The sequence below is a fragment of the Nipponia nippon genome, unplaced genomic scaffold (assembly GCF_047370975.1).
Source record: "Nipponia nippon isolate SJK-2023a ecotype South Korea unplaced genomic scaffold, ASM4737097v1 scaffold_8, whole genome shotgun sequence".
In the NCBI taxonomy this organism is placed as follows: Eukaryota; Metazoa; Chordata; class Aves; order Pelecaniformes; family Threskiornithidae; genus Nipponia; species Nipponia nippon.
This window is the reverse complement of record NW_028262402.1, coordinates 19814134-19836794: the sequence shown is the minus strand read 5'-3', so window position 1 is coordinate 19836794 and position 22661 is coordinate 19814134. Positions and strand designations below refer to the sequence as shown.

The following is a 22661-nucleotide window of genomic DNA, read 5'->3' as shown; positions in this document are numbered from 1 at the left end:
TGCAGTTGCTGAGTTTGCCTAGGACAGAGGTGTTCACAGATTTCAGGGATAGGAACAAAATTGCAAGACTGACAGGATGAAAGGGCTTCATAAACAGAAAGCAAGCAAAATACAGCATATGTAGTGGTGCTCACATGAAGCACCGCACCTTTTCATAGTATCTGAGGTTGTAGTGGGAAATACAAAAAGCAATGTTATTGCAAGTGAACCAGGAGGTAAAAAGTTCTAGGACAGCAAATCTGAAACGTGCTCACTGAGAACCAGGAACTGTGGACATGAAAGAGAGAAAGCCTCTGTTTTTCTTAGAAAGGAACACCAAAGGCACCAGTCTTTTAACAGCTGAAACACCTACAGAAGACACTAGTGAGGCAAATTTATGTTGCTGAACTATTTTTCTACCAGGTGAGGAACAGTTCCACTGCAATCCAGAAAAACTAGTTGGACAGCAATCAGCAAAATGCTTAAGGTGCAAAAGGGCTCCCTTTCTTTCTTTTCCCTTCCCACTGTTTTTAAAGAGCTGCTGCTATTAGCATTTTACTGCCGTTAAAAGACAAAAAAGCCCTAGCTTTCAATGTTCTGACAAACAGAAATCAGTAGAGGGCACCAAAAAGCAAAGCAAATTTCTTTGATCTTCCAAGAGCTTAGTAACAGAGGAACCTACCCACTCCCAAGTGAAGCTAAAGAGTGAAAACCATGAAAATCATCCTGTTAAATCAGAGACCTAGACAGGCTTTGCCCACGACAGACTTTAAATATGCTGTATTAGATTATTTAACTTGATATAAACGCTTACATAGAGAAGGAAACCACAAGCTGTATTTCTGCAGAACTGGTTAAGTCAAACCTGTATCTTTCAGGAAGTTTCAAGAATCAGTCCTCCAAAGTCAAAACAACTCTCAGACTAAAAATAAGAAAAAAGACATTTCACATCCTACCTGTACCCTTATTCCTACCTTTCAAATCCCTCTGGGGTGCGCGTGTGCGTTGTCTACATACAAAGATTAAATGAGAAAACCTTTAGAAGTCCAAGACTTTCTCTGTACAAATTGCCATTAGATTCACTAGCAATTTAGCCCATGTAGCTTCCATGGACAAACATCTACAACAGAAATGTAACAAGACTACAATTTAAGTTTCAACACTCAATAGTAGCCCTAATGAAGTAACTTATCTTCCTAACTGCACTATTTTTTATACTGTAATAAAAGCTTGCATAGAAACCATTTAATTCTTAAGGACTTTCTTAGTAAAGAGCTGAAAAACTAACTTGACTTCATCAACAATATCACTTTAAATCATATAAATTATCTCCTGTTACAATGTCAAAAAACCGTATTGAAAAAATCTAAATAAGCTGATGCATAAACTTCAGAAATCACAATAGCACTGATGCCGCTGATGTTAGCTTCCGAGCCAAAACCATATCTTTCAGAAAAAGAAAAGACTCCCACACCACTGCAGGTCAAAGCAATGACTGATCAACTTCCAACTTCAATTTAGTATTTACTATACTCTTATTAAAAAAATCAAAGTGAACCAGATGTCAATCAAATAAGGTTTAACCTGCTCTGTAGGTCAGAGAGATGACAAAGTAAGTTTCACATAGGAGAATCTTGAGATGTCTAATTTATGGGCCCCTTTTATTTACATACCACTTCTTGTCTCACTATTACCACTCTTAACATGTACTATCTCCTGGTAACAATTCCCTGGTAACCTTCACATTGTTATTCTGTATATGCGTAGGTTTTTTTTTTTGCTCTCCTGTCTCATACTTAATCCTCTTATGACTGCACCCTCTTTTCTCTTACTGCACACATAAGTATCCAAATTGAGTTTTTTCCTCTTTCTCAGAACAGTGAGTCTCTAATACCACTGCAATTATGCTGCAATATCCCCTCAAAGAGAAAAAACGTTTATATTTTTCATTCTTGTAGCGCTACAAAGCAGTTAAGGAGTCTGTTGGGCCAGCAAATAGCAAAATCCCCAGGATGTGGATAAATACCACATATATGGCAACTGAAACCAAAGTAGTTGTCTCAGTGAATAGCATTTAAGAACAAGCATGTCAACCGCAACACCTATTCAAGTAATAAGCAACATTCAAATAAGGCAGACTATTAGTAATCATATTCACCTTACCATTCCACTATACATTTGAAGAACTTATCAGAACATATACATTTGCTTCAAATACTACCCTCAAAAATCTGTTTCAAAATGCAAAGGCTATACATTCATAAACATTCTCATGACTTAGAGTTCAATGAACTTCTGCATAAGGAATAACTAAATTACTCGCCATAAACAATTACAACTTAAAATGGATGTCTCCAGAAAACATCCCAATGTGTAATCAATTTTAAAATACACTTTTTGAGGAAACAAGACGCATCTTTCTGGTTTAAGTATAAAAAAAAAATCCCTTTTATGTTATACAGGAATAGGAATTCACTCATACATACTGAAAAATAGTAACAGAATGCCTTATAATGTATGTTTGCTAACATCAGTGTTTCCTTGAACAGTTGTTTTTTCTCAACTAACTTGACACCTAGAAACTTCATTTTACCACAAGAATGGGAGGACAATCAGCTGTTCAGTGCTTCAGAAATACTTGCTACCTCCTTGCACGCAGCACATTGAACCCGCTTGTCTTCTTGAGGACAGCACACAGCAATTCAGTTCTGTACAGTCAGATGATTTTTAGGTTCCAGTTCTACCTTTTGCCAAAACGATAAAGCAATTTTAACAGGATCAAATGCTTATGTCCCTCGAATTAACGCCGCCAAGCTCTCTTACACCCTGCAGGCTACCCCACGTGGAAGCACGGCTTCCATGCAGGCACACGGGGTCGCTCGGGTTTCCCAGCGGCGACCTCACGCCCAGGACGCGTGGTCTCCTTCGCCCTCTAACGTTTACGAATGGTGACCCAACAGAGCCGGGTCCGGTTCGAAGCCGCCCCACTGCCGGACATCGCTCCCTTACCTGCCTTGGCGGCCAGGCTCCACGCCGACGAGTCGGGGTCACCAGGCGGCGCTGGTGAGGCCCCGCCCCGAGGGGGCCCACCGCCCGCCTCCACCCCTACCTGCCGTCCCCACGCCGGTACCTGCGGCCGCGGGGCACGGCAGGGCCGCGCCTCCACCTCCTCTGTGCGCCCCGCAGTCACCGTCAAGGCTCCTCCGCCGCCTCCTGTCGTGTCGGCCGGGGGCCCCTCTGCTGACGCCCGGGCCGGGCCTACACCGCCTACCCGCGCGATCGCTTCCGGGAGCGTCGGCCCGCCGTCCTCCGCCCATCACAGGGCGAGTCCCCCCCGTGCTCCTCGCCCGTTCTGCGTCCGCGCCGCTGTCGCTTGCTCCAGCGGCCCGCGACCGCCGCCGTTCGCCATGCTCCGTTCCTCCGGGCCCCTGCGCCCCCGCGCGCACCTCGCCGTCTCCGGGGGGGGCGGTAACGTCACTCTCCAGCCAGCCCAGCCCCAATAAGGGCGGGGCGGAAGCTAGCCCCACCCCACGGACGACGACGCGGGGCGTCCTTTGTTTGCACCTAGGGGCGGCAGGGAGGCCGGCCCGCGTACGTCACCGCCACGGCCGGAAGACGAGGCGAGGCAACCAACCCACGTGCTCGCGGCGGCGGGGCGATCCGAAAACCTGAGGCGCCTGCGCCCTGGGATGAAAGCCGCTCTCCCCTTCCTCGTCAGCGGCTGGGGGCGGAGCCCCGCACGCAGGCGCATGAAGGAGCGCCCCCTGCCCCGTTTTAGTTTCGGTTTGTCGCTCCGCGCCCCACCCCGCCCCCTCTGCCCGTGCAGCGGCGAGGCAGGAAGCAGGGCGCAGGTCGGCGCTCTCCCCCCACCCCAGCAGCGGGGACAGTGCCTGAGCCCGAGCCTTCAGGCCGATTCCCGCTCCGACAACGCCTCCCCGCCGCGACGCTGCTCCGTCCCCACAGCTTAAAACGAAACAGCCAACAGTCGCGGGCAACTGGCGTGCAAGCCTTTGGGAGCGTGCGCGACTGAAGCAGCGGGCAGGGAACACCCCTGACAGAAGAGAGGGCGGGGACCAGGCCTGAGGACGGCTGTGCCTCGGGAGGGCGGGCTGCCGCCACGGGCGGGGTACTGACCGGAACTGTGGGCACTGGGGACACTGCGCTCAAAACTGAAGCATCACAAAATCCATCGAGCCTCTCAACAACGGCCGCCTGCAACCTGCTCAGCTCATACTTATAGGCTCTGGATTTTCATCTGCTTTCCTGATAATGCAGGAGGGGGCGAGACTGACTAGAAAAAGTCAACAAAACCCACAGGAGCAACATCACTTGCTGATGAGTCATTAGAGAAACGTGATCAGCGTTTTGCTACCACTGCGATAGTGTCACATCTCTTGATGCAGAACTCTTCAGCGAATGGAACATATGAACTATCAGAGAACTGATCTACTCAAGCTATTTCCCTTAAATAAGATACCATCACCCTAACTATTTTCACCTTTCAAATCTGCCTCCATTCTCTGTACTTCAGTCTACTTAAAGTTTCCCCAAATCCAATCCAAGAAAACAAAACAAACCATCTGCTGTAGACATAAAAAATTAATGCTCTAAAGGAGACAATTCACCAGGCAGGAAAGCAGTTTAAAATCGGTCAATTATGTCCTTGCAGTTGCCAGAAGTGAAACAAACATGAAAAAGGCACGAAGCTACTCAGTAAGGATAGGCAGAATTAACTGAAACTAAGGGTGGTGGTGGTGGCGTGCAGACAACACACACAAAGAGGAATGAATTAGTGCTGCCCTAATCGGACAGGAAGAATTTTTTCCAGTTTTGAAATTGGAGAGGGCAAAAGAAATTCCTCCCAATATTCCCAATTTTCTATGTATTGTCCCACACACATTCCTCACAAGAGGTGCATATAGTCTTATTTTACAGATCACATATTAATAAATGTGATGGACCTTAAAATAACTGAATTTCTGAATCATTTTGAGTTCAGCTATGGATGAGTCTGTTAGTCTTATCCTACCAGACTCCGCACCATCCAAAGAGGAAAACAAAGAAGTGGATCTTTTTTTTTTTTTTTTTTTTTTTTTTTAGGATTAGAACTTATAAAATACTTCCCCTCTTGTGAAAAACATCTTTTTAAAGAGTTGACAGCCCTCTGTATTATAGACTCAGGACTGGGTGCCCATCAAGACAGACAAATGAGAGTAAGTTCAGGAACAATAAATTACTGAAGAAATGGAAGATGTACTAAATATAACTGGGAAATTTAAAGGTTAGAAATAGTGAATCAAATAATGTAATTATGCATTTGAGTCGTAATTACCAAGCAAAGAGAATTCCTTACATACTATAAAAAAGCAAATCTAACAGGAGTAATACTATGAAAGTAAAAAAAAAAAATTAAATTCAGTTAAAAAGGAGTAAAGCAAGGTAAATTACTTGGAAATAATAATAATTTCCAACCCCTTAGTGCTAGTGAAAATATTCCACTGGATTGCTCCCATCGTGCTTTATTTTTTTCATTTCTACTAGGTGGTCAATTTGGTTTTTGCATCAGAACTGCATGAGAACTAAGGAATAGATAACTTGATGAGATCGCTGAAAAGAGATGTCCCAAGAGTAGTTAAGAGTTGCATCCTTGGAGTTTCTCTTCAAATCGAGCAAGCATCCTTTAATGGAAGTACACCACTAGTGAAACAACCACTCAAAGGACAAAAAATATTTTTAAAGCTAAATAAACTGAATATGATTGAAAGGCTCTGCAGGATAATATACTTGCATCTGTCTCTCTGTTTTACACTGGTCGGAGACCACTGCTTGGGCATTAAAGCAAAGTAATATTCCAAGGAATAACAGCTCATTGTTACAAATACCTTTCCTTAAATGCGGTGCTCCATAAAGAAATTTACTGAGTTCTGTTATTAAATATTTTAAGAATGACAATTCCAGCTTTAAGTATTTCAGTCATTTAAAAATCATAGGTATTAAACATATACAGCATGTTATATTTCATGGAAAAATCAAAGAAATTACAAATATGAAAAAAGGGTCCCCTGAATCACGCATTGAGGCTTAAAAGCTCCCACCTCCAAAGCAACAATTATTTTAAGATGTATCTCAATTATAATCACTTTGCAACACCAACTAAAATGGGAAATGTACTCTCTACCTATGCTATACTAGATCTTTTTATAAGACAAGAGGCAAACTACTGGTTTTGGTGCTATGAAATTAAAAAGGTTCTTAGTACTACCAATAATGCGCTTAACAATGACACATCCTTCTTAATGCAGTGAGGCCACACATGAAAAATCTTAAGACTTTTGTTTCTTTCTGATGTCACTGAACATGAATTCAAGATTGTCATCTGCCAAGCCAACAAAATCAAGTAATTGGGATGAAAGCCTGGGAATTGTTTTCATTAAGATTGCAACATTCCTTTAGCATGTGTGGCGTACAACTTTTCTCATGCTGTTGTCCAGGAAATTAAGACTGTGCTTGTGGAGAACCTACTGTAAAATATATGCAGATTGCCAGTCAAATCTATCTTTTACATTTCTTCTGTAATGCAAAAACTGGTTACACACGGTCAGGCACGGAGCAGTAAATTATTTCACTGAAACATGCATGTTGACTAATCAGAGATACGTCAAACTATTCCGAAGGCATGCTTTTCATAAAGTTTCTAGAATGAATACAAAGAAGTCCAACAATTAATAAAAAATTTTAGATAAATAAATCAATTAAATCCTGCATTTTATCTTTAAATGATATTCCCACCAAAATGAACAGGTGCTGTCTCTTAGTAATGGCAAAATACATTGGAACTCAGTAATTCACACTGGAAACTAATAAGCAGTTCAAAAACTGGCACAAAAATATAGGCATATGTGAAATACAACCAAAGAGTGGTAGAGAATTGCAATTGTACCCTAGTACTGTAACCAGCTGCTTTTGGGAAGCACTACTTATAATTAAAAAAAAAAGTATATACATATACACACGCCCTTCAAAAAATTAAAAAACAGAACAAGAGACATCCAGTCTGCCTATCCCCCCCCGTGACACTGAGCTTAGTGTTCTATCCTCTCTTTTAAAACAAGAGCACAGAGTTCAGCGTTTTTAAAACAAGAGCACAGAGCACATCTGAGAAGAGCACAGATGTCTGTTCTGAAGATTGTTCACTGTTTTTCTAAACAAGTGGTCATTTTAATCAACGGATCAACTAGAATTTCCTATGAAGTGAAAGGCAAACAGCTTCATGTATTCTCACAGAAAAATCAAAGCTCCTACCAAATAGAAGTGACATTTGAAGGAAAACATATATTTGAAATACACCCAGAACACATTCTTTCTGCTTTTTATACTAGTTCCACTTTAGTCAGCTTTTACAGTTGGGAGTTCTCATTTGGTGCAGAATCAATACCCATGAGAAAGATTGTTTTCTCCCACCATACCTAAATATGCGAAAAAGTAAAGTTGTGGCCCAGTTTCTCTGTTCATATGGAGGCAGATGATTTGCCAAACAACCCAAAAGGCTATGCGCTCTTCTTAAATTTAAAGCAGGTAAGCTGCCACACCCCTTCCCACTCCCTCCCCCCAAACCTGTGAAGCACCTAACAAACAGAATTTCCAACAAGACTTAAAACAGTTTCAATTACCCCAATATGAAATCAATCTAAGGGAAGACAATCAATCTAACACATAGGTGATCTTCCATGTAATGACAGAAAAGGAAGAATCTTAAAAGGGAATGCCAGTGTGAAGTTGGTGCACTAGGATGGCTCTGTAAGGAAATTTCCCCCACCTGCTCCTCACCCAAGAATCTTCCAAGAACAGAGTGCACAAGGAGTAAAAAAAAAGGCAGTGAATACTATTGAAAAGAGTTAACCAGTTAATCAACTGGAAACTTAAAATAATTTTGATGTGTTCTGGATAGCATGTTTGACCAATATCTGTAGGTTAAACCAGGCCCCAAATCTTGGATAGTACCTGAAAGTAAAATTACCTTTAAAAAAAAAAGGGCGGGGGGGGTGGGGTGGGGGGCGGAGGGAAAAAAGAGGGGAGGGAAAAATGAAAACAAGGCAGTAGAGCAGTAGAAGCTGGAGCAGCTATAAAATTAACTTACTCAGGAATTTCAAAACACAAGTGCCTTTCTCAAGGCACTGCCATAGAGGTCGCATTCCACTTCCCAAGAAAGATAATTTAAAATTTGGCTAATACATGCCCTTTTCCAGGCATGTCAAGCCAAAAAGTTAGTTTACTATAAGGTGTCATACTTGCAAACAATGCAATACATGTTACATTTGAAGTAATGTGAATCTATTTGCATTATTTAAGGACAGTAAAGCTCAAGGTAAAACCATCAACAGCAACATGAAAGCAAGTCTCACCAGCAGTTCAATATCAAAACTTTTCCCTTCTGTATGCCACACTTGCACTACTGATCCAAGTATCATTGAACATTTAACATCCAGCACTCCACTAGACTCAAAGCAAGCTAATCTGAGAGCATGTCAAAAAGAGGTTAGGAAAATGCTTGCACACTACTAGACAGGTGGGTATTTTAAGGTTGCAGCACTGAACAGAAGCTTCCTATCTGTAAAACCTTGAGTTCTCAGCTCCAACACAGAAAAATACAGCTACTGCAAAAAGGCTTTGAACAGTTGGCTAGGCTCTAACCTCTGAAGTCGGAAGCAACAAGACATCCTACCTTACTGAAAAATTAACAAAACCATTGCTGTTCTTTATTAAGTTAGGGTGTCAATACGGCAAATCACAAATGTTTAGAACAGCAAAGGAATAAAAGCAAAAAACCCTGCAGTACTAAAGACAAATTTCTCCTTAACTGACTAAAATATTGTCTTGACTAAAATGTATTGCTTAATATGCCAGACACAGTTCAAAGGGTGACTCTGAAAATTGACTGCTATACCTGCAAAACAAACAATCTTTATAGTAAAAGCAATACATAAAAATCCCAATGCATATGCATCTTGTGAAGGAAATGTTTACGTAAGCCTCACCTTGTCACTGTCATCATTACAAATGTGATCTTGATGGATTGAGTGGCATTGAAAGGATGTACCAATGCTACCTACAAAAGAAGGTAGGGGGAAAAAAAATAGAAAAAAAAATCATTAAAATAATCACCAAGTTCCTGTGAATGTTAAAAACAAAGACAAATTTAGCAAACATTCTTTTTTCCCGCCACACAGAAGAGAGATTTAGTTGCCGAACAGTTACGTCGTACAAATCATGCACTTAATTCTGGGAACAGAATAAGCAGAGAGACATTTTGCACAGTGTGCCAACAATGTCTTCACATATGTTTTTTCTAAACATTTAAACAGAATAAAATTAGAACTAGTTCATCAATCCAAAACAAACATATGCAGTGAAGTACATACGCACACATATAAATAGGGAGAAGCTACACACTTCATATTTAAGCAGTGTAGTCCTGTCCCATATCCTGGGAGTAAACCGTATCTGTAGTAAACAGAAAATTTTCAGCACCCTGGGTAGCCACAAAACAGCAGTCTCTTTCCAGTGATGTGTTAAGAACAAGAGTGGAAAAATCCAAGGTCAAAGCAGTAAAGTTTTAATGTTTTTTAATGTTTTTTTTAAATGCATTTTGTTTGTAGTGCAATTTCTGCCTGCTTAAGGTCTTTCCACAGGTTTCTTTGTGCCTAGGAAAAAAAGGGACAGTGCACCTCTGCAAAGACTTACCCCAGTTCTGAGACTTCTGTCCAAGGAGGGAGACAAACCAAAGTTTATAATTTTGAGATGTTAGTAGTCCTATTCTGTAACATTTACAACAAATCTCACATAAAAAGTTTGTCATAAAGCTTTGCAGTCCATGTGTTGTTTTGGACCTGGACAGAACTGACCAAAGAACATAATGGTTTAAGCAGGCAGCTAGCCACATGAAGAAATCATAGCCAATTAGAACAAGCCCCCCCCCCCAATCCCTCTGTATTGGGGAAGGGGAGGGAAGGGAATGAGAGTTTGTCACTGCATATTGTCATCTGTACCTCAGGTACGAAACAATGTATTTAGCATTAAAACCGCATCCCCCCCCACCCCAACTCCTAAAACAGAAAGTAAAGAATGAGAGAGAGGGAAAATCATTTTCCTTCTCCTTCACTCCTTTGCGTATGCGCGCACACGCACACACACACTCTTTAACCACACTGAATGTTCTCGAAGAATATGCTGCTGAACTCCAAGCAATATACTGTCTCGTATTTCAACCACAATTGCTGCTGCTATCATTATGCCATGTGAATTCTATTGAAGTTGGTTGCGGTAGATTTCCCTTCTCATCTTACCTCTAGTACAAAGTATGGAAAAAGCAGTACTGTACTGCACAAGCACTACCCCAGCCCTATCCAGCACTTAGCCTCTGGATATTGTTCATTCATGAGCTTGAGCCAATTTATATAATTTTAGGCTTGATTCTCACCCCTTGCAGACTGGCTGGCTTTACCACAGCTACTGGGAAACAATTCATGTTATGGCTGCATGTAGATAATGTCCTGGGGTTTCCAAGTTCCAAAGAACAGCTAATAGTATCCAGTTTTTCTGTCCAAAAGTTTGAAGTCACACATGCTATCTGAACACAATTCAAGCAGACAAACTTCTAAATAAGTTTCCTCATCCACTTAAACATTCTTTTTCCAAAGCAAAAAGTCTCCATCAAATCAAATTTAATCCACAAGAAAATTCCAACATACCCTGACCTTATTAAAAGGAATTGAGCACTTGACTTCCTTTTTCCTGAAAGGTACTATTAAAAATTTCATCCCCAAATGCAATACACTTATGATTTCCTTCTTTCCCATACCTGAGTTGCTTTTAAACCAAACAATTCTTAAATCAGTTTTTAATGTGTTAAGACTGCACAGTGGTATCTTACAAAAGTTCACCAGTAGCACGTTTTATTATATACGCTACATAAATCTCTTAAAAGGGGTGGTCTCAAAAGATCCCATAGGCTAGACAATGCATACCTCTGTATTTGGCTCACATACTGAGGAGGTAGTTTACTTACTTTCATTTTCATACTAACATACAAAGTCTCTAAAGCTTGATGCGGCAAGTGCTAGTGAAAGTGACAGACATCTCAATGCTTATAGAATTGTAATTCAATAGTCATAGACGTCATTCATCAGGCTTTAGAGCTATAGTTAGCAGCTTTATAGATGAGCATAGTAATATGCCTTGCAATATAATGGCAAATTGATTTGCTGGCCTACCATTAACTATTTTACTGCTCTACCAATTTCCTAATAATGTATTCGTTAATTAATAAACTTCTTAATTGCTTTGCACCGATTATGTCTCAAGTCTCCAGTCACACGGGTGAACTCAAATCCTGTCAGTAAGGCAGACATAGCACAACAGACATCAATGCCATGTATCTCCACATGTCCCTTCCTTCGAATGTGCTTGTAGTTCTGCAGTGTCTTGGGGTACCAGTTCACGGTAACTCAAAACTGCAAGCTGATGAATATTATTTCAGATTTCATTATATTTGGGGTTTTCTAAAACATCTGTCTTCTGCAGTAATGCTATAAGCATCTCAACATTCTGGTTTTAGATTTACAGGAAACATACTTGTGAAGAAAAGCATAAAATAAATTGAATGCAATCAATTTTTTCGGAAAAACACACAAGAGAAAAGATTATACCCATACACACACACACATTTATTTAAGTTCCCCTTTTAAGGGAAACTCCTGGCCTTTTAGTGGCCAACCTCATTTTGCAGAAATTTTGAGCTGGCTGTAGAGTCAATTCAAGCAAAAGTATTAAAAAAAACAGCTTTTAGATACTTTAGTAGAGATTTCTATTAGATGAATAACAGATTGTGGAAATCCATAATAAACAATACATGCGTATACATAAAACATAGGTGTATATGTGTATATATACACACACTTATTTCTATATACCTATGCATATGTACATATATGTAAGTGTATATGTATATATACATATACATGCAGAATATGTTTATTATTCTACTATTTATAACAATATTCTGTTATTTCTAGAAAATATTATATTATTTATAAATAGTCACTATTTAGAATTGTTCACTCTTGCAGTCAGAATATTCAAAACATTATGGGATTAAAGGATAATGGGATATGAAAGAGTAGTACCCTTTATCATTGAGACATTAGAAGACAACACTTCTGGAAGAAGTTTGGTATAAAGGTTTGGCACATAAAATGAAGATGAGCACACACCAGTAGAAAGGTCTTGCTTTGCTTTGCCCCTTTGTGCAAGAAAAAAACACTAGCAAATTTATCTCGAACTTGTGAAAACAGAACCAGCTTACAGTAACTTCCCTATATTCACTTTCCTCATCATTAAGCCAAATATTCTGTACTTTTTTCACAGTGGGCATCACAATACTAAGCATAACTATTTTGAGCCTTCCCTTAATGCCACTCAAAAATAACAGAGCTAATAATGCCATTTTATAAGTGAAGATAAATAGGAAAACTAACACTAAAAAAACTGCAGGTCTTTACAGCAGAATTAAATTATGCAGTGTATACACACAGCCAACGGTAGAAAATTACAATGAACTTCCTTTTTGGCACGTGTTCTGAGAACAGGTTCTGTTGCAGAAGAATGGGCAGCTGCAGAAGGTTTCGCATCACTGTGTTAAAATCTGCTCCACAGCAGACAGGAAGCTCCGGACAGCAGCAGCAGCACACTCCTCCGGGGTCCCTAACATCGTTATGCAGTGATGGCAAAGAGAGATTCTCATAGCTCGCCTGTCACTATTACTGATTTTTACCCCTCTTACCTTAGCAAGACTGGCTTTGAGAGTCTGTTATTCAATGTTCTCAATGGGAAACCTGACATTTAGCACTGACAATTCTGCTTACTGAAATAAGTTTAAAATTCAGTATGAGGAAAACTTATTCCCTTCTTGCTTGGTCTGCAAAGGAGTCTTTGCTGCTTTATTAACAGATGCATGTTTGCTAGCAAATGAACCAGCCATAACATACTGAGTTACTGAAATTGAACAGAACTAATGCTTTTTTTTTTTTTTTTTTTTTAAATCATAAGCTTCAAAAGATGTTAGACAATATTTATAACACAGTAAAATGTTTTGTTTCAGGAATTCACTTGCATCTACTATTTACTGCCGTGTTGCGTATCTATCTAAACACACTCCCAACTATATTCTGCATGTGTGCGTATACATACATGTACACTTCTGTGCATGTACATACACATAAGTGTATAAGAAAAGTAAGTGTACATACAGGTGCACACACATATATAGTCATTTTACATATGTATATACACACATATTGTATTTTTTATTATGGATTTCCACAATCCATCATTTAGTTACATCACAAAGAGTTACTAGGAAGGTAATTATGGACTTCATTAAGGATCAGACAGCAGGAGCAGATGAACAACTGAGAAAGCCTTTCTTTAGATAAGGGTCCATAGTTACATAAGAATCCTGAAAAATACAGTAAACATGATTCCTGAGCAAAACTGTCTCCAAAGCTTTGTTACTTGTTAGTTAGAGTACTGCAGAGATAAATATGTTCTTCAACAGAACACAGTCTCGGGGCAAAACACAGCCCATGTTAAAATATGTAAGTTAAGAAAAGTCTTTGTTGGAGGGAATAGCAAAAGGACAAGACAGTAACACATTACCACAAGACTGAAATTATTTAACTATGTAAGCATAAATAATTAGAAACATGAATAAGGCATGCTTTGTAAAAGAAGGCTCAGGAACACTGGAAAATAGGTAGGCTTGCAGATTAAAATATTACATATATATTTATATAGAATGCCAGCTCATACTCTCAGGCTTTAAGACGAGATACAAAAGCTTTTATTGCCTTGTTTCCTCTGTCTCTACAAATTACTGCAGAACTTGCAAGCTGACAGAGATTCTATAAGTAAAATATCCCCAAGATGGAAACCGATTTTTATTCAGAGTTGTTAGGTTTAAAAAACACATTGTCCCCCCCCACCCCGTATTTACCATTGTTGTTCAAGAAACAAATACCAGAATGACACACCTGGAGGGAAAGAGAGAGCGTACTGTAACAGTCAGAGCTTCTCCATGTACTTTACAGTAGAGGCTAAGAAGACAATGCACATCTCAATTCACTTCTCTAGCATGTCCTTGTAAGACTGCAAATAACTACACCCTACATCTACAAGACCATTAAACCTACACATTACCCATTATGCCTTTTGTTTAAATTTCTGCTGGAGATCATGATGAAGCAAACCCATTATTTTTTTGTTGTTGTTGTTTAAACTTTTTTTGTTTGTTTAAATTTTTGCTCAAGATCACAATGCAGCAAAACTCTGGCTCAAATTCTCAATTTGCCTGCCCTTCTGCACTACTGTGCACTTCTGAGAAGCCAGAGTTACCTTAAAGCCACCAAGAAAGCTGAAGAAATAACGCACTGGGAAGAGAAAGAAGCAGTAAACTGAATCCTGGAGAAGAAAAATCAACAGCAGCCAGCCTGAGGGGCTTTTCTGGTTGTAACACAACCAACAAGACACATAAAAACATGAAACTCATTTAGTTCTTTTTGGGGGGTGAGAGGGTGGAGGGCGTAAAAAAAAAAAAAAACTACTTACTTTGCCTCCAAACACAGAGCTTCATAAAATTAGCTTCTTTCTGACTTATCACTTCAGGAAAAAAAAGTTATTTTGCCATAGGAGTCATTGACTCCGGCTGTACTGGCTTGAACAGCAGCAGAGCATGCCCATACTGTCTGTCTTTGCAGGAAGTGAAAGCAAATAAGAAATCATTACACAGTTGAAGTTTCAAGGTGGGAAGGGGAAAAGTGATCAGTTTTAAACGGTTCAAAACATGCAAAGTTTTGAACTTTTAAAAATCTAATCCCATTTGATTTAGACTTATCTAAACACAAGTGTTTTCACTAGGAACACTCCACATGCTTTCTTGAAATTTGGAATTGATTCAAGCTCAAAGGTAAGCTAAAAAACCCAAAGAGAACACAGTGTTAAAGATAAGGCTTGACAGCTTTCTGCCAATTACTCCAGAGGCAGAACTAAAGTAAAATATGACCTTTTGGATTAGTCTAAGATAAAAAAGATAGGCAGCAAATAATGAAAATAGTTCAGTTCTGCCAAATTACAACAAATACATATAAACTTGTTTTGGGCATCTGAGCATTTGGATAATGAAAGAAATTTCCAGATGTGGTGCAGAGCCTACATCTAACCTCAAACCTAAAACTTGTTCTCTACCAAATTAAACTCATAAATATGGACCTTGCATTACAGGCTATATTACAGGCTTTACAGACAGGCTTTTCAAGAACAGTGATCACATACACAATCACAACTATAAGTTGGCTTTGCTCTAGCTACAATGGATACCAGCAGCAGCAACACAGCTGGAATAGTACAGCTTTCAGTTAGTAAATACAACATAGGGCACCTGGGCAGCCCATTAGGTTTCATGTTGCCATAGCTTCAATTCTAACAATATCCACATTACCAAGAAAAAAGCTAGCTTGGGTTTTATCTACATGTTTCAGTTAAAACAGGTTTTCACATCATACTTGTTTCATTTCTGGTCAACTACTTACCAAACTTACCAATACCCTACAGTACAACAGCAAGATATGAGACATGAGCCCTTAACTGTCAAAGGTAAAGATTTTGCAGACATCCTGGCTGCTTTGCACCAATTACCTGGCTGATCTTACCAACAGCGTCACCAAAAGGCTGCCCAGGGAAGTGGCTGAGTCCCCATCCCTGGAGGTATTTAAAAGACATGTAGATGTGGCACTTAGGGACATGGTTTAGTGGTGGACTTGGCAGTGCTAGATTAACTTGATGATCTTAAAGGTCTTTTCCAACTTAAATGATTCTATGATTCTGTTCTATGATTCTAAAAGCAGCCTTGGCAAAGAGTTTCTTTCAAAGACAGTACTGATAATGTAGTCCCTTGAATGGGGCCAGCAGAGGTAACAGATCTGGGGGCACTGACACAGAGGATTACCAGCTAGAGGCTCTGCGCCACAACAACGCAGTCTATAATGTTGAGTTACGCCACCAGAAAATCCTGCAGGATTTGCCTTATTCTTTTAATAAAAAAAAAAAGGGGGGGGCAATTTTTAATAATTGAGTTATCATGTTTTTAAAGCATTTTCTTTCTGAGAAACAGATTACACTGAGATAAACTTGAAGAAAGTTTAATCACCTTTCACCCACCTGAAATTAAGATTCAAAGGAAGAATCCCAAAGATGACCTCAGCAGCTTTCTAGGCTGCATCGCCAAACCATTTTTGACCATGGTTTAAGAGGGAAACGATGCTGGAGGACTGAAAGGAACTATAAGCCAATTTACAGTGCCCTGACTGCAGGGAGTAGATAGAAACTCAGTTAAACTACCTTCATATCCCCAAATTTATGCTGAATTTTAGACCAACTCAAGACTAATTGCATCTTAGGGCTAGCAGATCCTAGGGCTATTATAAGCAAGGCTTTAATTCTGACTGAAGCATTATCTGTGCTAGAAAGCTGACTGAGAGTGAGGAAGAAAGCCAATAAGACTCCTATGTAAGCAATAAAATATGGCACGTGGGCCACTGCCCACAGCACCTTCCCAAACACATTTCCTTGCTGCAGTGTTCAGGAGATGCAACTGTGAGGTCTAATGCCCATCAACTTCTCAAGCAACATCCCAGCCTGAACTCACTCTCTCCTGCAATCCAAAGCAGTCTCCCTGCTGTGTGAGTAACAGGGCACTTTGTAACAGTCAGCTTGTTTACTCAGACTCACAGCTTCTAATACCTAGGTGACAAAATTGCAGCCTCAATTTACGTGGAGACACCTCCAAGAGGCAACAGGCATCCATGAAACACCAGATCAGCCACTCTCATTACCATTATCAGGACAGGGTACAGAGTAATGTCCTTCAAGTGATGCACACATAACATGTGCCTGTATGTGTGTATACGCTTATCTATATGTAATACACAGACACACAAAGTCTCAAAGACTTATGGAGAAACTTGAGCTTGCCTTTTACCTCTTAAATGCAGTTAAATTCTTTTTCACTCCCTTTTTCAAATCAAAGTGAGATACTGTGCTTAACATTCTGTCTTGAACTGAGGGAAAAACATCAGTTCTTTTGTAATAAGAAAGAGTGCTATGCTCCCCAGCTACCAAAGGAAAGGGATTGTTTTCCTTCTAAATCCACACATTGAACAACAAAAGGAATCTTCAGAATCTCATGGTTTCTGCCTAACTTGTGCATTGTAATAAAACGAAAATCAACATCAGGTTTGAATGGCTTGTTTCATGCCTTCTAATATTAAACAGTCCAAACTCACACAATGCTAGTCCAAGGGAAAAAGAGGTGGGAGTTCAATCCTTTTAATTCAGCCATTTCAGAGCTACTGGAAGTATCTCATTGCTTAAATGAATCATACTGGTTAATACACTCATTGCTCGCTCCCCCGCTCCCCCCCCCCCATCCCATCCTGCCCCAATCTGATTAGGAAAACATTTGTATATGCCACCTGTACTATTAAACTTACTTCATCTAGAGTGAGCCTCACTAACTTGCATGAATCAGAAGAGTTCTTGGTTAAGTGTTAGATTTGTAGACTAGAGTTTGCAAAGTAGCAAACACATGGAAACTACTGAAGTCTGAATTGGAGTGAGTTTAGACTCTTAATCAACTGCTCCCTTTAAAAAGCCTGTGAGTCGAGTGGGGTGTATATTCTGGTGAGATACAGCCATGGATGGCCAGTCTACTTGAAAAGATGCAAGGAAGAGCATCAAGAGGTTAAATTATCTGTGATACAGGAGCCTCAACATTTAAAAAAAGTAATGCAAACCACTCCTGCAGATGTCTGTCATCTGCTAGTCAATAATACTCCTCTGTTTGCACCACACTATTTAGATTTTAGATGTTCCTTCTAATTCAAGAGCCTTTCAAACTGCAGTGAAGAAGTTATTTAATGGGTAAACAGTATTTTGCTATTATAACTAAAAGGTTAGAGATGAGTTGAAGAAATAATACAGCTACTTCGGCTGGTTAAGTAAGAGATGGCTGCAAATTAACTGTATTATAGCACTTAAGAATTTTTTTTTCCTATGCATGCAAATCTGACCATGAAGAAGAAACATGAGGTATCATGCCAGGGGGTTGCAGCTATGCTAGCTGTACATAATGCGTATTAGGATTGCCATTCTTCCCTCTTTTCCTTCACTCTTCTTTTTATAAACTTCAACAAATTGAAACTCCACAAGTTTCCCAAAGGTTTGCATTCACTTTAACTTCTGTTGTGGAAAGAATTTATTACACACTGGGAAGAGCTAATATTTTTCAGTCTTGTGATACGGCACTCCATTGGTAACTTTTAAGCAGCTCCTGAGCACAGAGTACACATATCTAAGAGGCTGTGACAAAATCCTGGATTACATCCTAGCCAGGGAGCAGCCTAAAGTCACTAGAGAAGAAAAAAAAAAAAAAAAAGTAAAATGCCTCCTGAACTTCTTCCCTTCCTCCTACTTTCTCTACTTGCCAAGAAATACATGCTCTTGTCCAACTGCAGACTGCGTAGGTCTGCTGGTGTTTTCTGACTTTTGGTCACCTCTTCCATCCTCTGGCCCCAGTCAGCCTCACTGGTAAACTTGCCAGTCCCTTTTCCCCACCACAGTGCCCAGCTGAGGGATGCTGTCCTCAATTCCACATTCCCAGTAAACACTTATTTTTGTAAGCATCAGAAAGCATGGTAAGAGTCTGCAAGAAAAGCTCCCTCAGCTTTTCCTTCTCCTGCAGCTATCAGAGAAACACACTGCATGCTTAATAATCAGTAAGAAATGAGATGAAAATGACACAACAGTAAGATCATGATAAAATCTGGTCCCATGTTTATTTCCTGTAAGTTAAATGTACCTTCCAGTCACACTTCTGACTGAATAACACCTCTCAGATATTTTAGGAGAAAAGGAGAGGAACACATTACGGGTTGCCCAGAGAGGTGGTAGATGCCCCATCCTTGGACACATTCAAGGACAGGCTGGATGAGGCTGAGCATCCTGATCCAGTTGAAGATGTCCTTGCCAATTGCAGGGGGGATGGACTAGATGACCTTTGAAGGTCCCTTCCATCCCAAAGCATTCTATGATTCTATGATAAAGGAAAGACTTTGTATTTTAAAAACTTGAAGTCTGATATATTTTAACAATGCCAGAGCTTAAAACCGGAACAAAGTAAGTTACTTTAATATAGCAAAAGGCCTGAATACTGAGGCAGGCCTCTAAGCTTTATGAACAGAGCTCATCTATAAATCAGTACTGAAGAAAGATCTTTTTACTTGAGGCTTCTGCTGTGTCTCTACAAGGCTGCATAAATACTTTTACTTCAAACAAAGAACATCCAATTTAAATGTAATAATGTAAATTTACAAATACAAACTGGACTGCTTACTCCAAGAACTGTCCACAAAATGGCTCTCAGAGTAGCTGTCTGAATATAACCCCATCTATGTGCTCTCTTCCTGTGCTTGTAAACAAGCTTATTATATGGCTCCCTTGCCATATAATGTGTGCTTGCAAACAAGCTTATTATATGGCTCCCTTACCCCGTAGAGGAAACCACTGTGGCCTAGCTATTGCCTTCCTCCTCCTGTGTTAACTTTAGCAGCTGCACCTTTTCTAGTGAAGAGTGGGAACAACTACACTTCAGATGGACTGGTAGAAGTCCCTTTGTAGAAGCCCCTTTGTAGAAGTCTCACACAGGGAGAGGCCACTGCTTTGGTAGCCATCCAACTTCACCCTGCAAGGTCCAAATTCTGAAAGGATTTGCATATTTTTAAGTTAAGCACATATCTGTGTGGAAATCTGAGTCACTTCAAATCCGAGGGATCCAACCCATCAGAAACATGCTTCCCCACAAACCCTATATTTGCAGCTAAAGTCAGATATCCAGTACTACATCAGAAGATTTTTCCTCAACTAACAATGCAGTATTACTGGATAAGCAAAGGCTTTCAGTGAGCATATGAAGTTTTATTGCCAAATTATTAAAATATTTCCCATACAAGATTTATATGCATAAACTGCACTAACCAGCATTCCTAGGGCAAATAATCAGATTCAGTCAGGTTTCAAATAAAATGAACATCCCTCCCAACATTTAAAGAATTCTTGAAAACAAAGGTGTTAGGAATTCATGTTTACTTCAATAAATTCTGTGTGTATGCACTGCAAAAATCACTACAAAAATGAAATTATTGTACATGAGGAACAGACTTTTAGAACATTCTTCAACATTCAACTTTGTTATTTAAAAAAAATATCAAAATACATCAGAAGCAAGTCCTTACTGTTAGCTCAAACATTACTCAAATTCTACTTCAGATTTCATACAAGTGCAAAACTAGTATTAAGTACAAGCTTATTTCAAAGAATCATAAAATGGTTTGGGTTTGAAGGGACCTTTAAAGATCGTCTAGTTCACCCTCCCTGCCATGGGCAGGGAGACCTTTCATTAGATCAGGTTGCTCAAAGCACCATCCAACCTGACCTTGAACACTTCCAACGATGGGACATCTACAACTTCTCCACAACATCCACAACAGGGCAATCTGTTCCAGTGTTTCTCCACCCTCATCATAAAAACTTTCTTCCTTATATCCTCCTTATATTCCTAAATCTACCCTCTTCCAGTTTAAAACCATTGCCCCTTGCCCTGTCACTACAGGCCTTGGTAAAAAATCTCTCCTCAGCTTTCCTGTAAGTCCCTGTTGTGGTTTAACCCCAGCCAGCTATACCAGCTACTATACCAGTTACAAGGAAAAAAATTAACTCTATCCCAGCCAAAACCAGGACAGCCCCCTTTAAGTATTGAAAGGGTGCAGTAAGATCTCCCCAGAGTCTTCTCTTCTCCAGGCTGAACAACCCCAACACTCTCAGCCTTTCTTCATAGCAGAGGTCTTCCAGCCCTCTGATTATTTTCGTGGCCCTCCTCTGGACCTGCTCTAACAGGTCAATGCCTTTCTTGTACTGGGAACCCCAAAGCTGGGCACAGTACTCCAGGTGCGGTCTCATGAGAGCGGAGTAGAGGGGGAGAATCACCTCCCTCAACCTGCCAGCCATGCTTCTTTGGGTGCAGCCCAGGATACAGTTGGCTTTCTGGGCTGCGAGAGCACATTGCTGGCTCATGTCCAGCTTTTCATCTATCAGTACCCCCAAGTCCTTCTCCTCAGGGCTGCTCTCAATCCCTTCATCCCCCAGCCTGTATTGATACCAGGGATCGCCCCGACCCAGATGCAGGACCTTGCACTTTTACTTGTTGAAACTCATGAGGTTCACACAGGCCCATTTCTCAAGCTTGTCCAGGTCCCTCTGGATGGCATCCTGTTCCTCAGGCATGTCAACTGCACTGCTCAGCTTGGTGTCATCTGCAAACTTGCTGAGGGTGCACTCGATCCCACTGTCTATGTCATTGATGAAGATATTAAACCGCACTAGCCCCAGTACAGACCCCTGAGGGACACCACTTGTCACTGATCTCCATCTGGACATTGAGCCATTGACCACTACCCTCTGGATGTGACCATCCAGTCAATTAGCTATCCACTGAACAGTCGGCCCATCAAATGCATATCCTTCCAATTTAGAGAGAAGGATATTGTGGGGGACTGTGTCAAAGGCCTTACAGAAGTCCAGACAGATGACATCTGTAGCTCTTCCCTTGTCCACTGATGTAGTCACACATCACACCAACTGTTTTAAAAATTAAATATTTAGTGATATTTTGGTTCCCTAAACACATTAGGTTATGATGATAATACCCAGGTTACTTGGAATGAAAAGAAGCAAAGGTTGACAGCATACCTCTTTTTTCCCAGTGTTGCATGTACATGGTAATAGAGATTTCAATTCCACAATATCAGTTTCCCTCCTTTTCTGGATATATCATGTCTCAATCTGATAAGGTTTTCACAAAGAGGGGAACTTTCTGGGAACCTCAACTTGCTTTACCACAAGCAGCAGTATCATTGTAATCAATGAGGCAAAGATTCTGAGAAAATAAGAGGCAAATTTGATATCGACACAGCTGAATGTTTCTCTGGAAAACCAGGTTCTGCTTTTTTGGAGTACCATTCAGTAAGCAAATTACATCAAGCTTTACAGCACAGCAATTCCCTGCTGATTTGTTATGCCTCTCATGGGCAAATGCTGCAATTCCTTCCGACTCTTTTTTTCTCTCTGGCTTTTAAAACCAAGATGCATTATCACATACTTCATCCCATCTTGGTATTCCTTTCACAGCTGCTCCCTCTAACTACATTTGCCTAGGCATCTCCACAGCTCCCAGCCCCTGTCACCACCTGGACCCACTTGCTCTTATCCACATTATGCTCATTTGCAAAACCTTTTTCTTCCACACAGTCTATTCTGAGGAGGAAGGACATCAACGGGTATACAAAGCTCTTAACTTTAGTTCCAGTGCAAATACGGGACACAGTTTTTACAGTTGTAACCTGTAGTTAGAACTACAAATCAGCCAGCAACCAGATATGCAGAAAGCACCATGTTTGTTGCCTTCAATTTCCAGCATTTCTGAATTCTTATTTCTTTTTTTATGATTTTGATTTTTAAAG

General features: G+C 40.3%; 1 protein-coding gene across 12 annotated transcripts in view; it reads right to left on the bottom strand.

Annotated features, from left to right (window-relative positions):
• Positions 1-22661, bottom strand: part of RNF38 (ring finger protein 38) — a 124732-nt gene that overhangs the window by 47948 nt on the left and 54123 nt on the right. For 6 of the 12 annotated variants that reach the window (XR_015701096.1, XR_015701097.1, XM_087742602.1 and 3 more), the window contains one exon: positions 9015-9085. The exons of 1 other annotated variant lie outside the window; for it this stretch is intronic. Coding sequence is in view for 4 of the 11 variants with exons in the window: in XM_087742602.1 (XP_087598728.1) it covers positions 9015-9085 (71 nt within the window). In the remaining 7 variants the exon portion in view is untranslated. Of the gene's footprint in view, positions 1-2572; positions 2596-2624; positions 2713-2988; positions 3603-9014; positions 9086-22661 lie in introns of those variants that run through there. 5 more of the 12 variants (XM_087742606.1, XM_087742612.1, XM_087742607.1 and 2 more) reach the window with 5 other exon arrangements.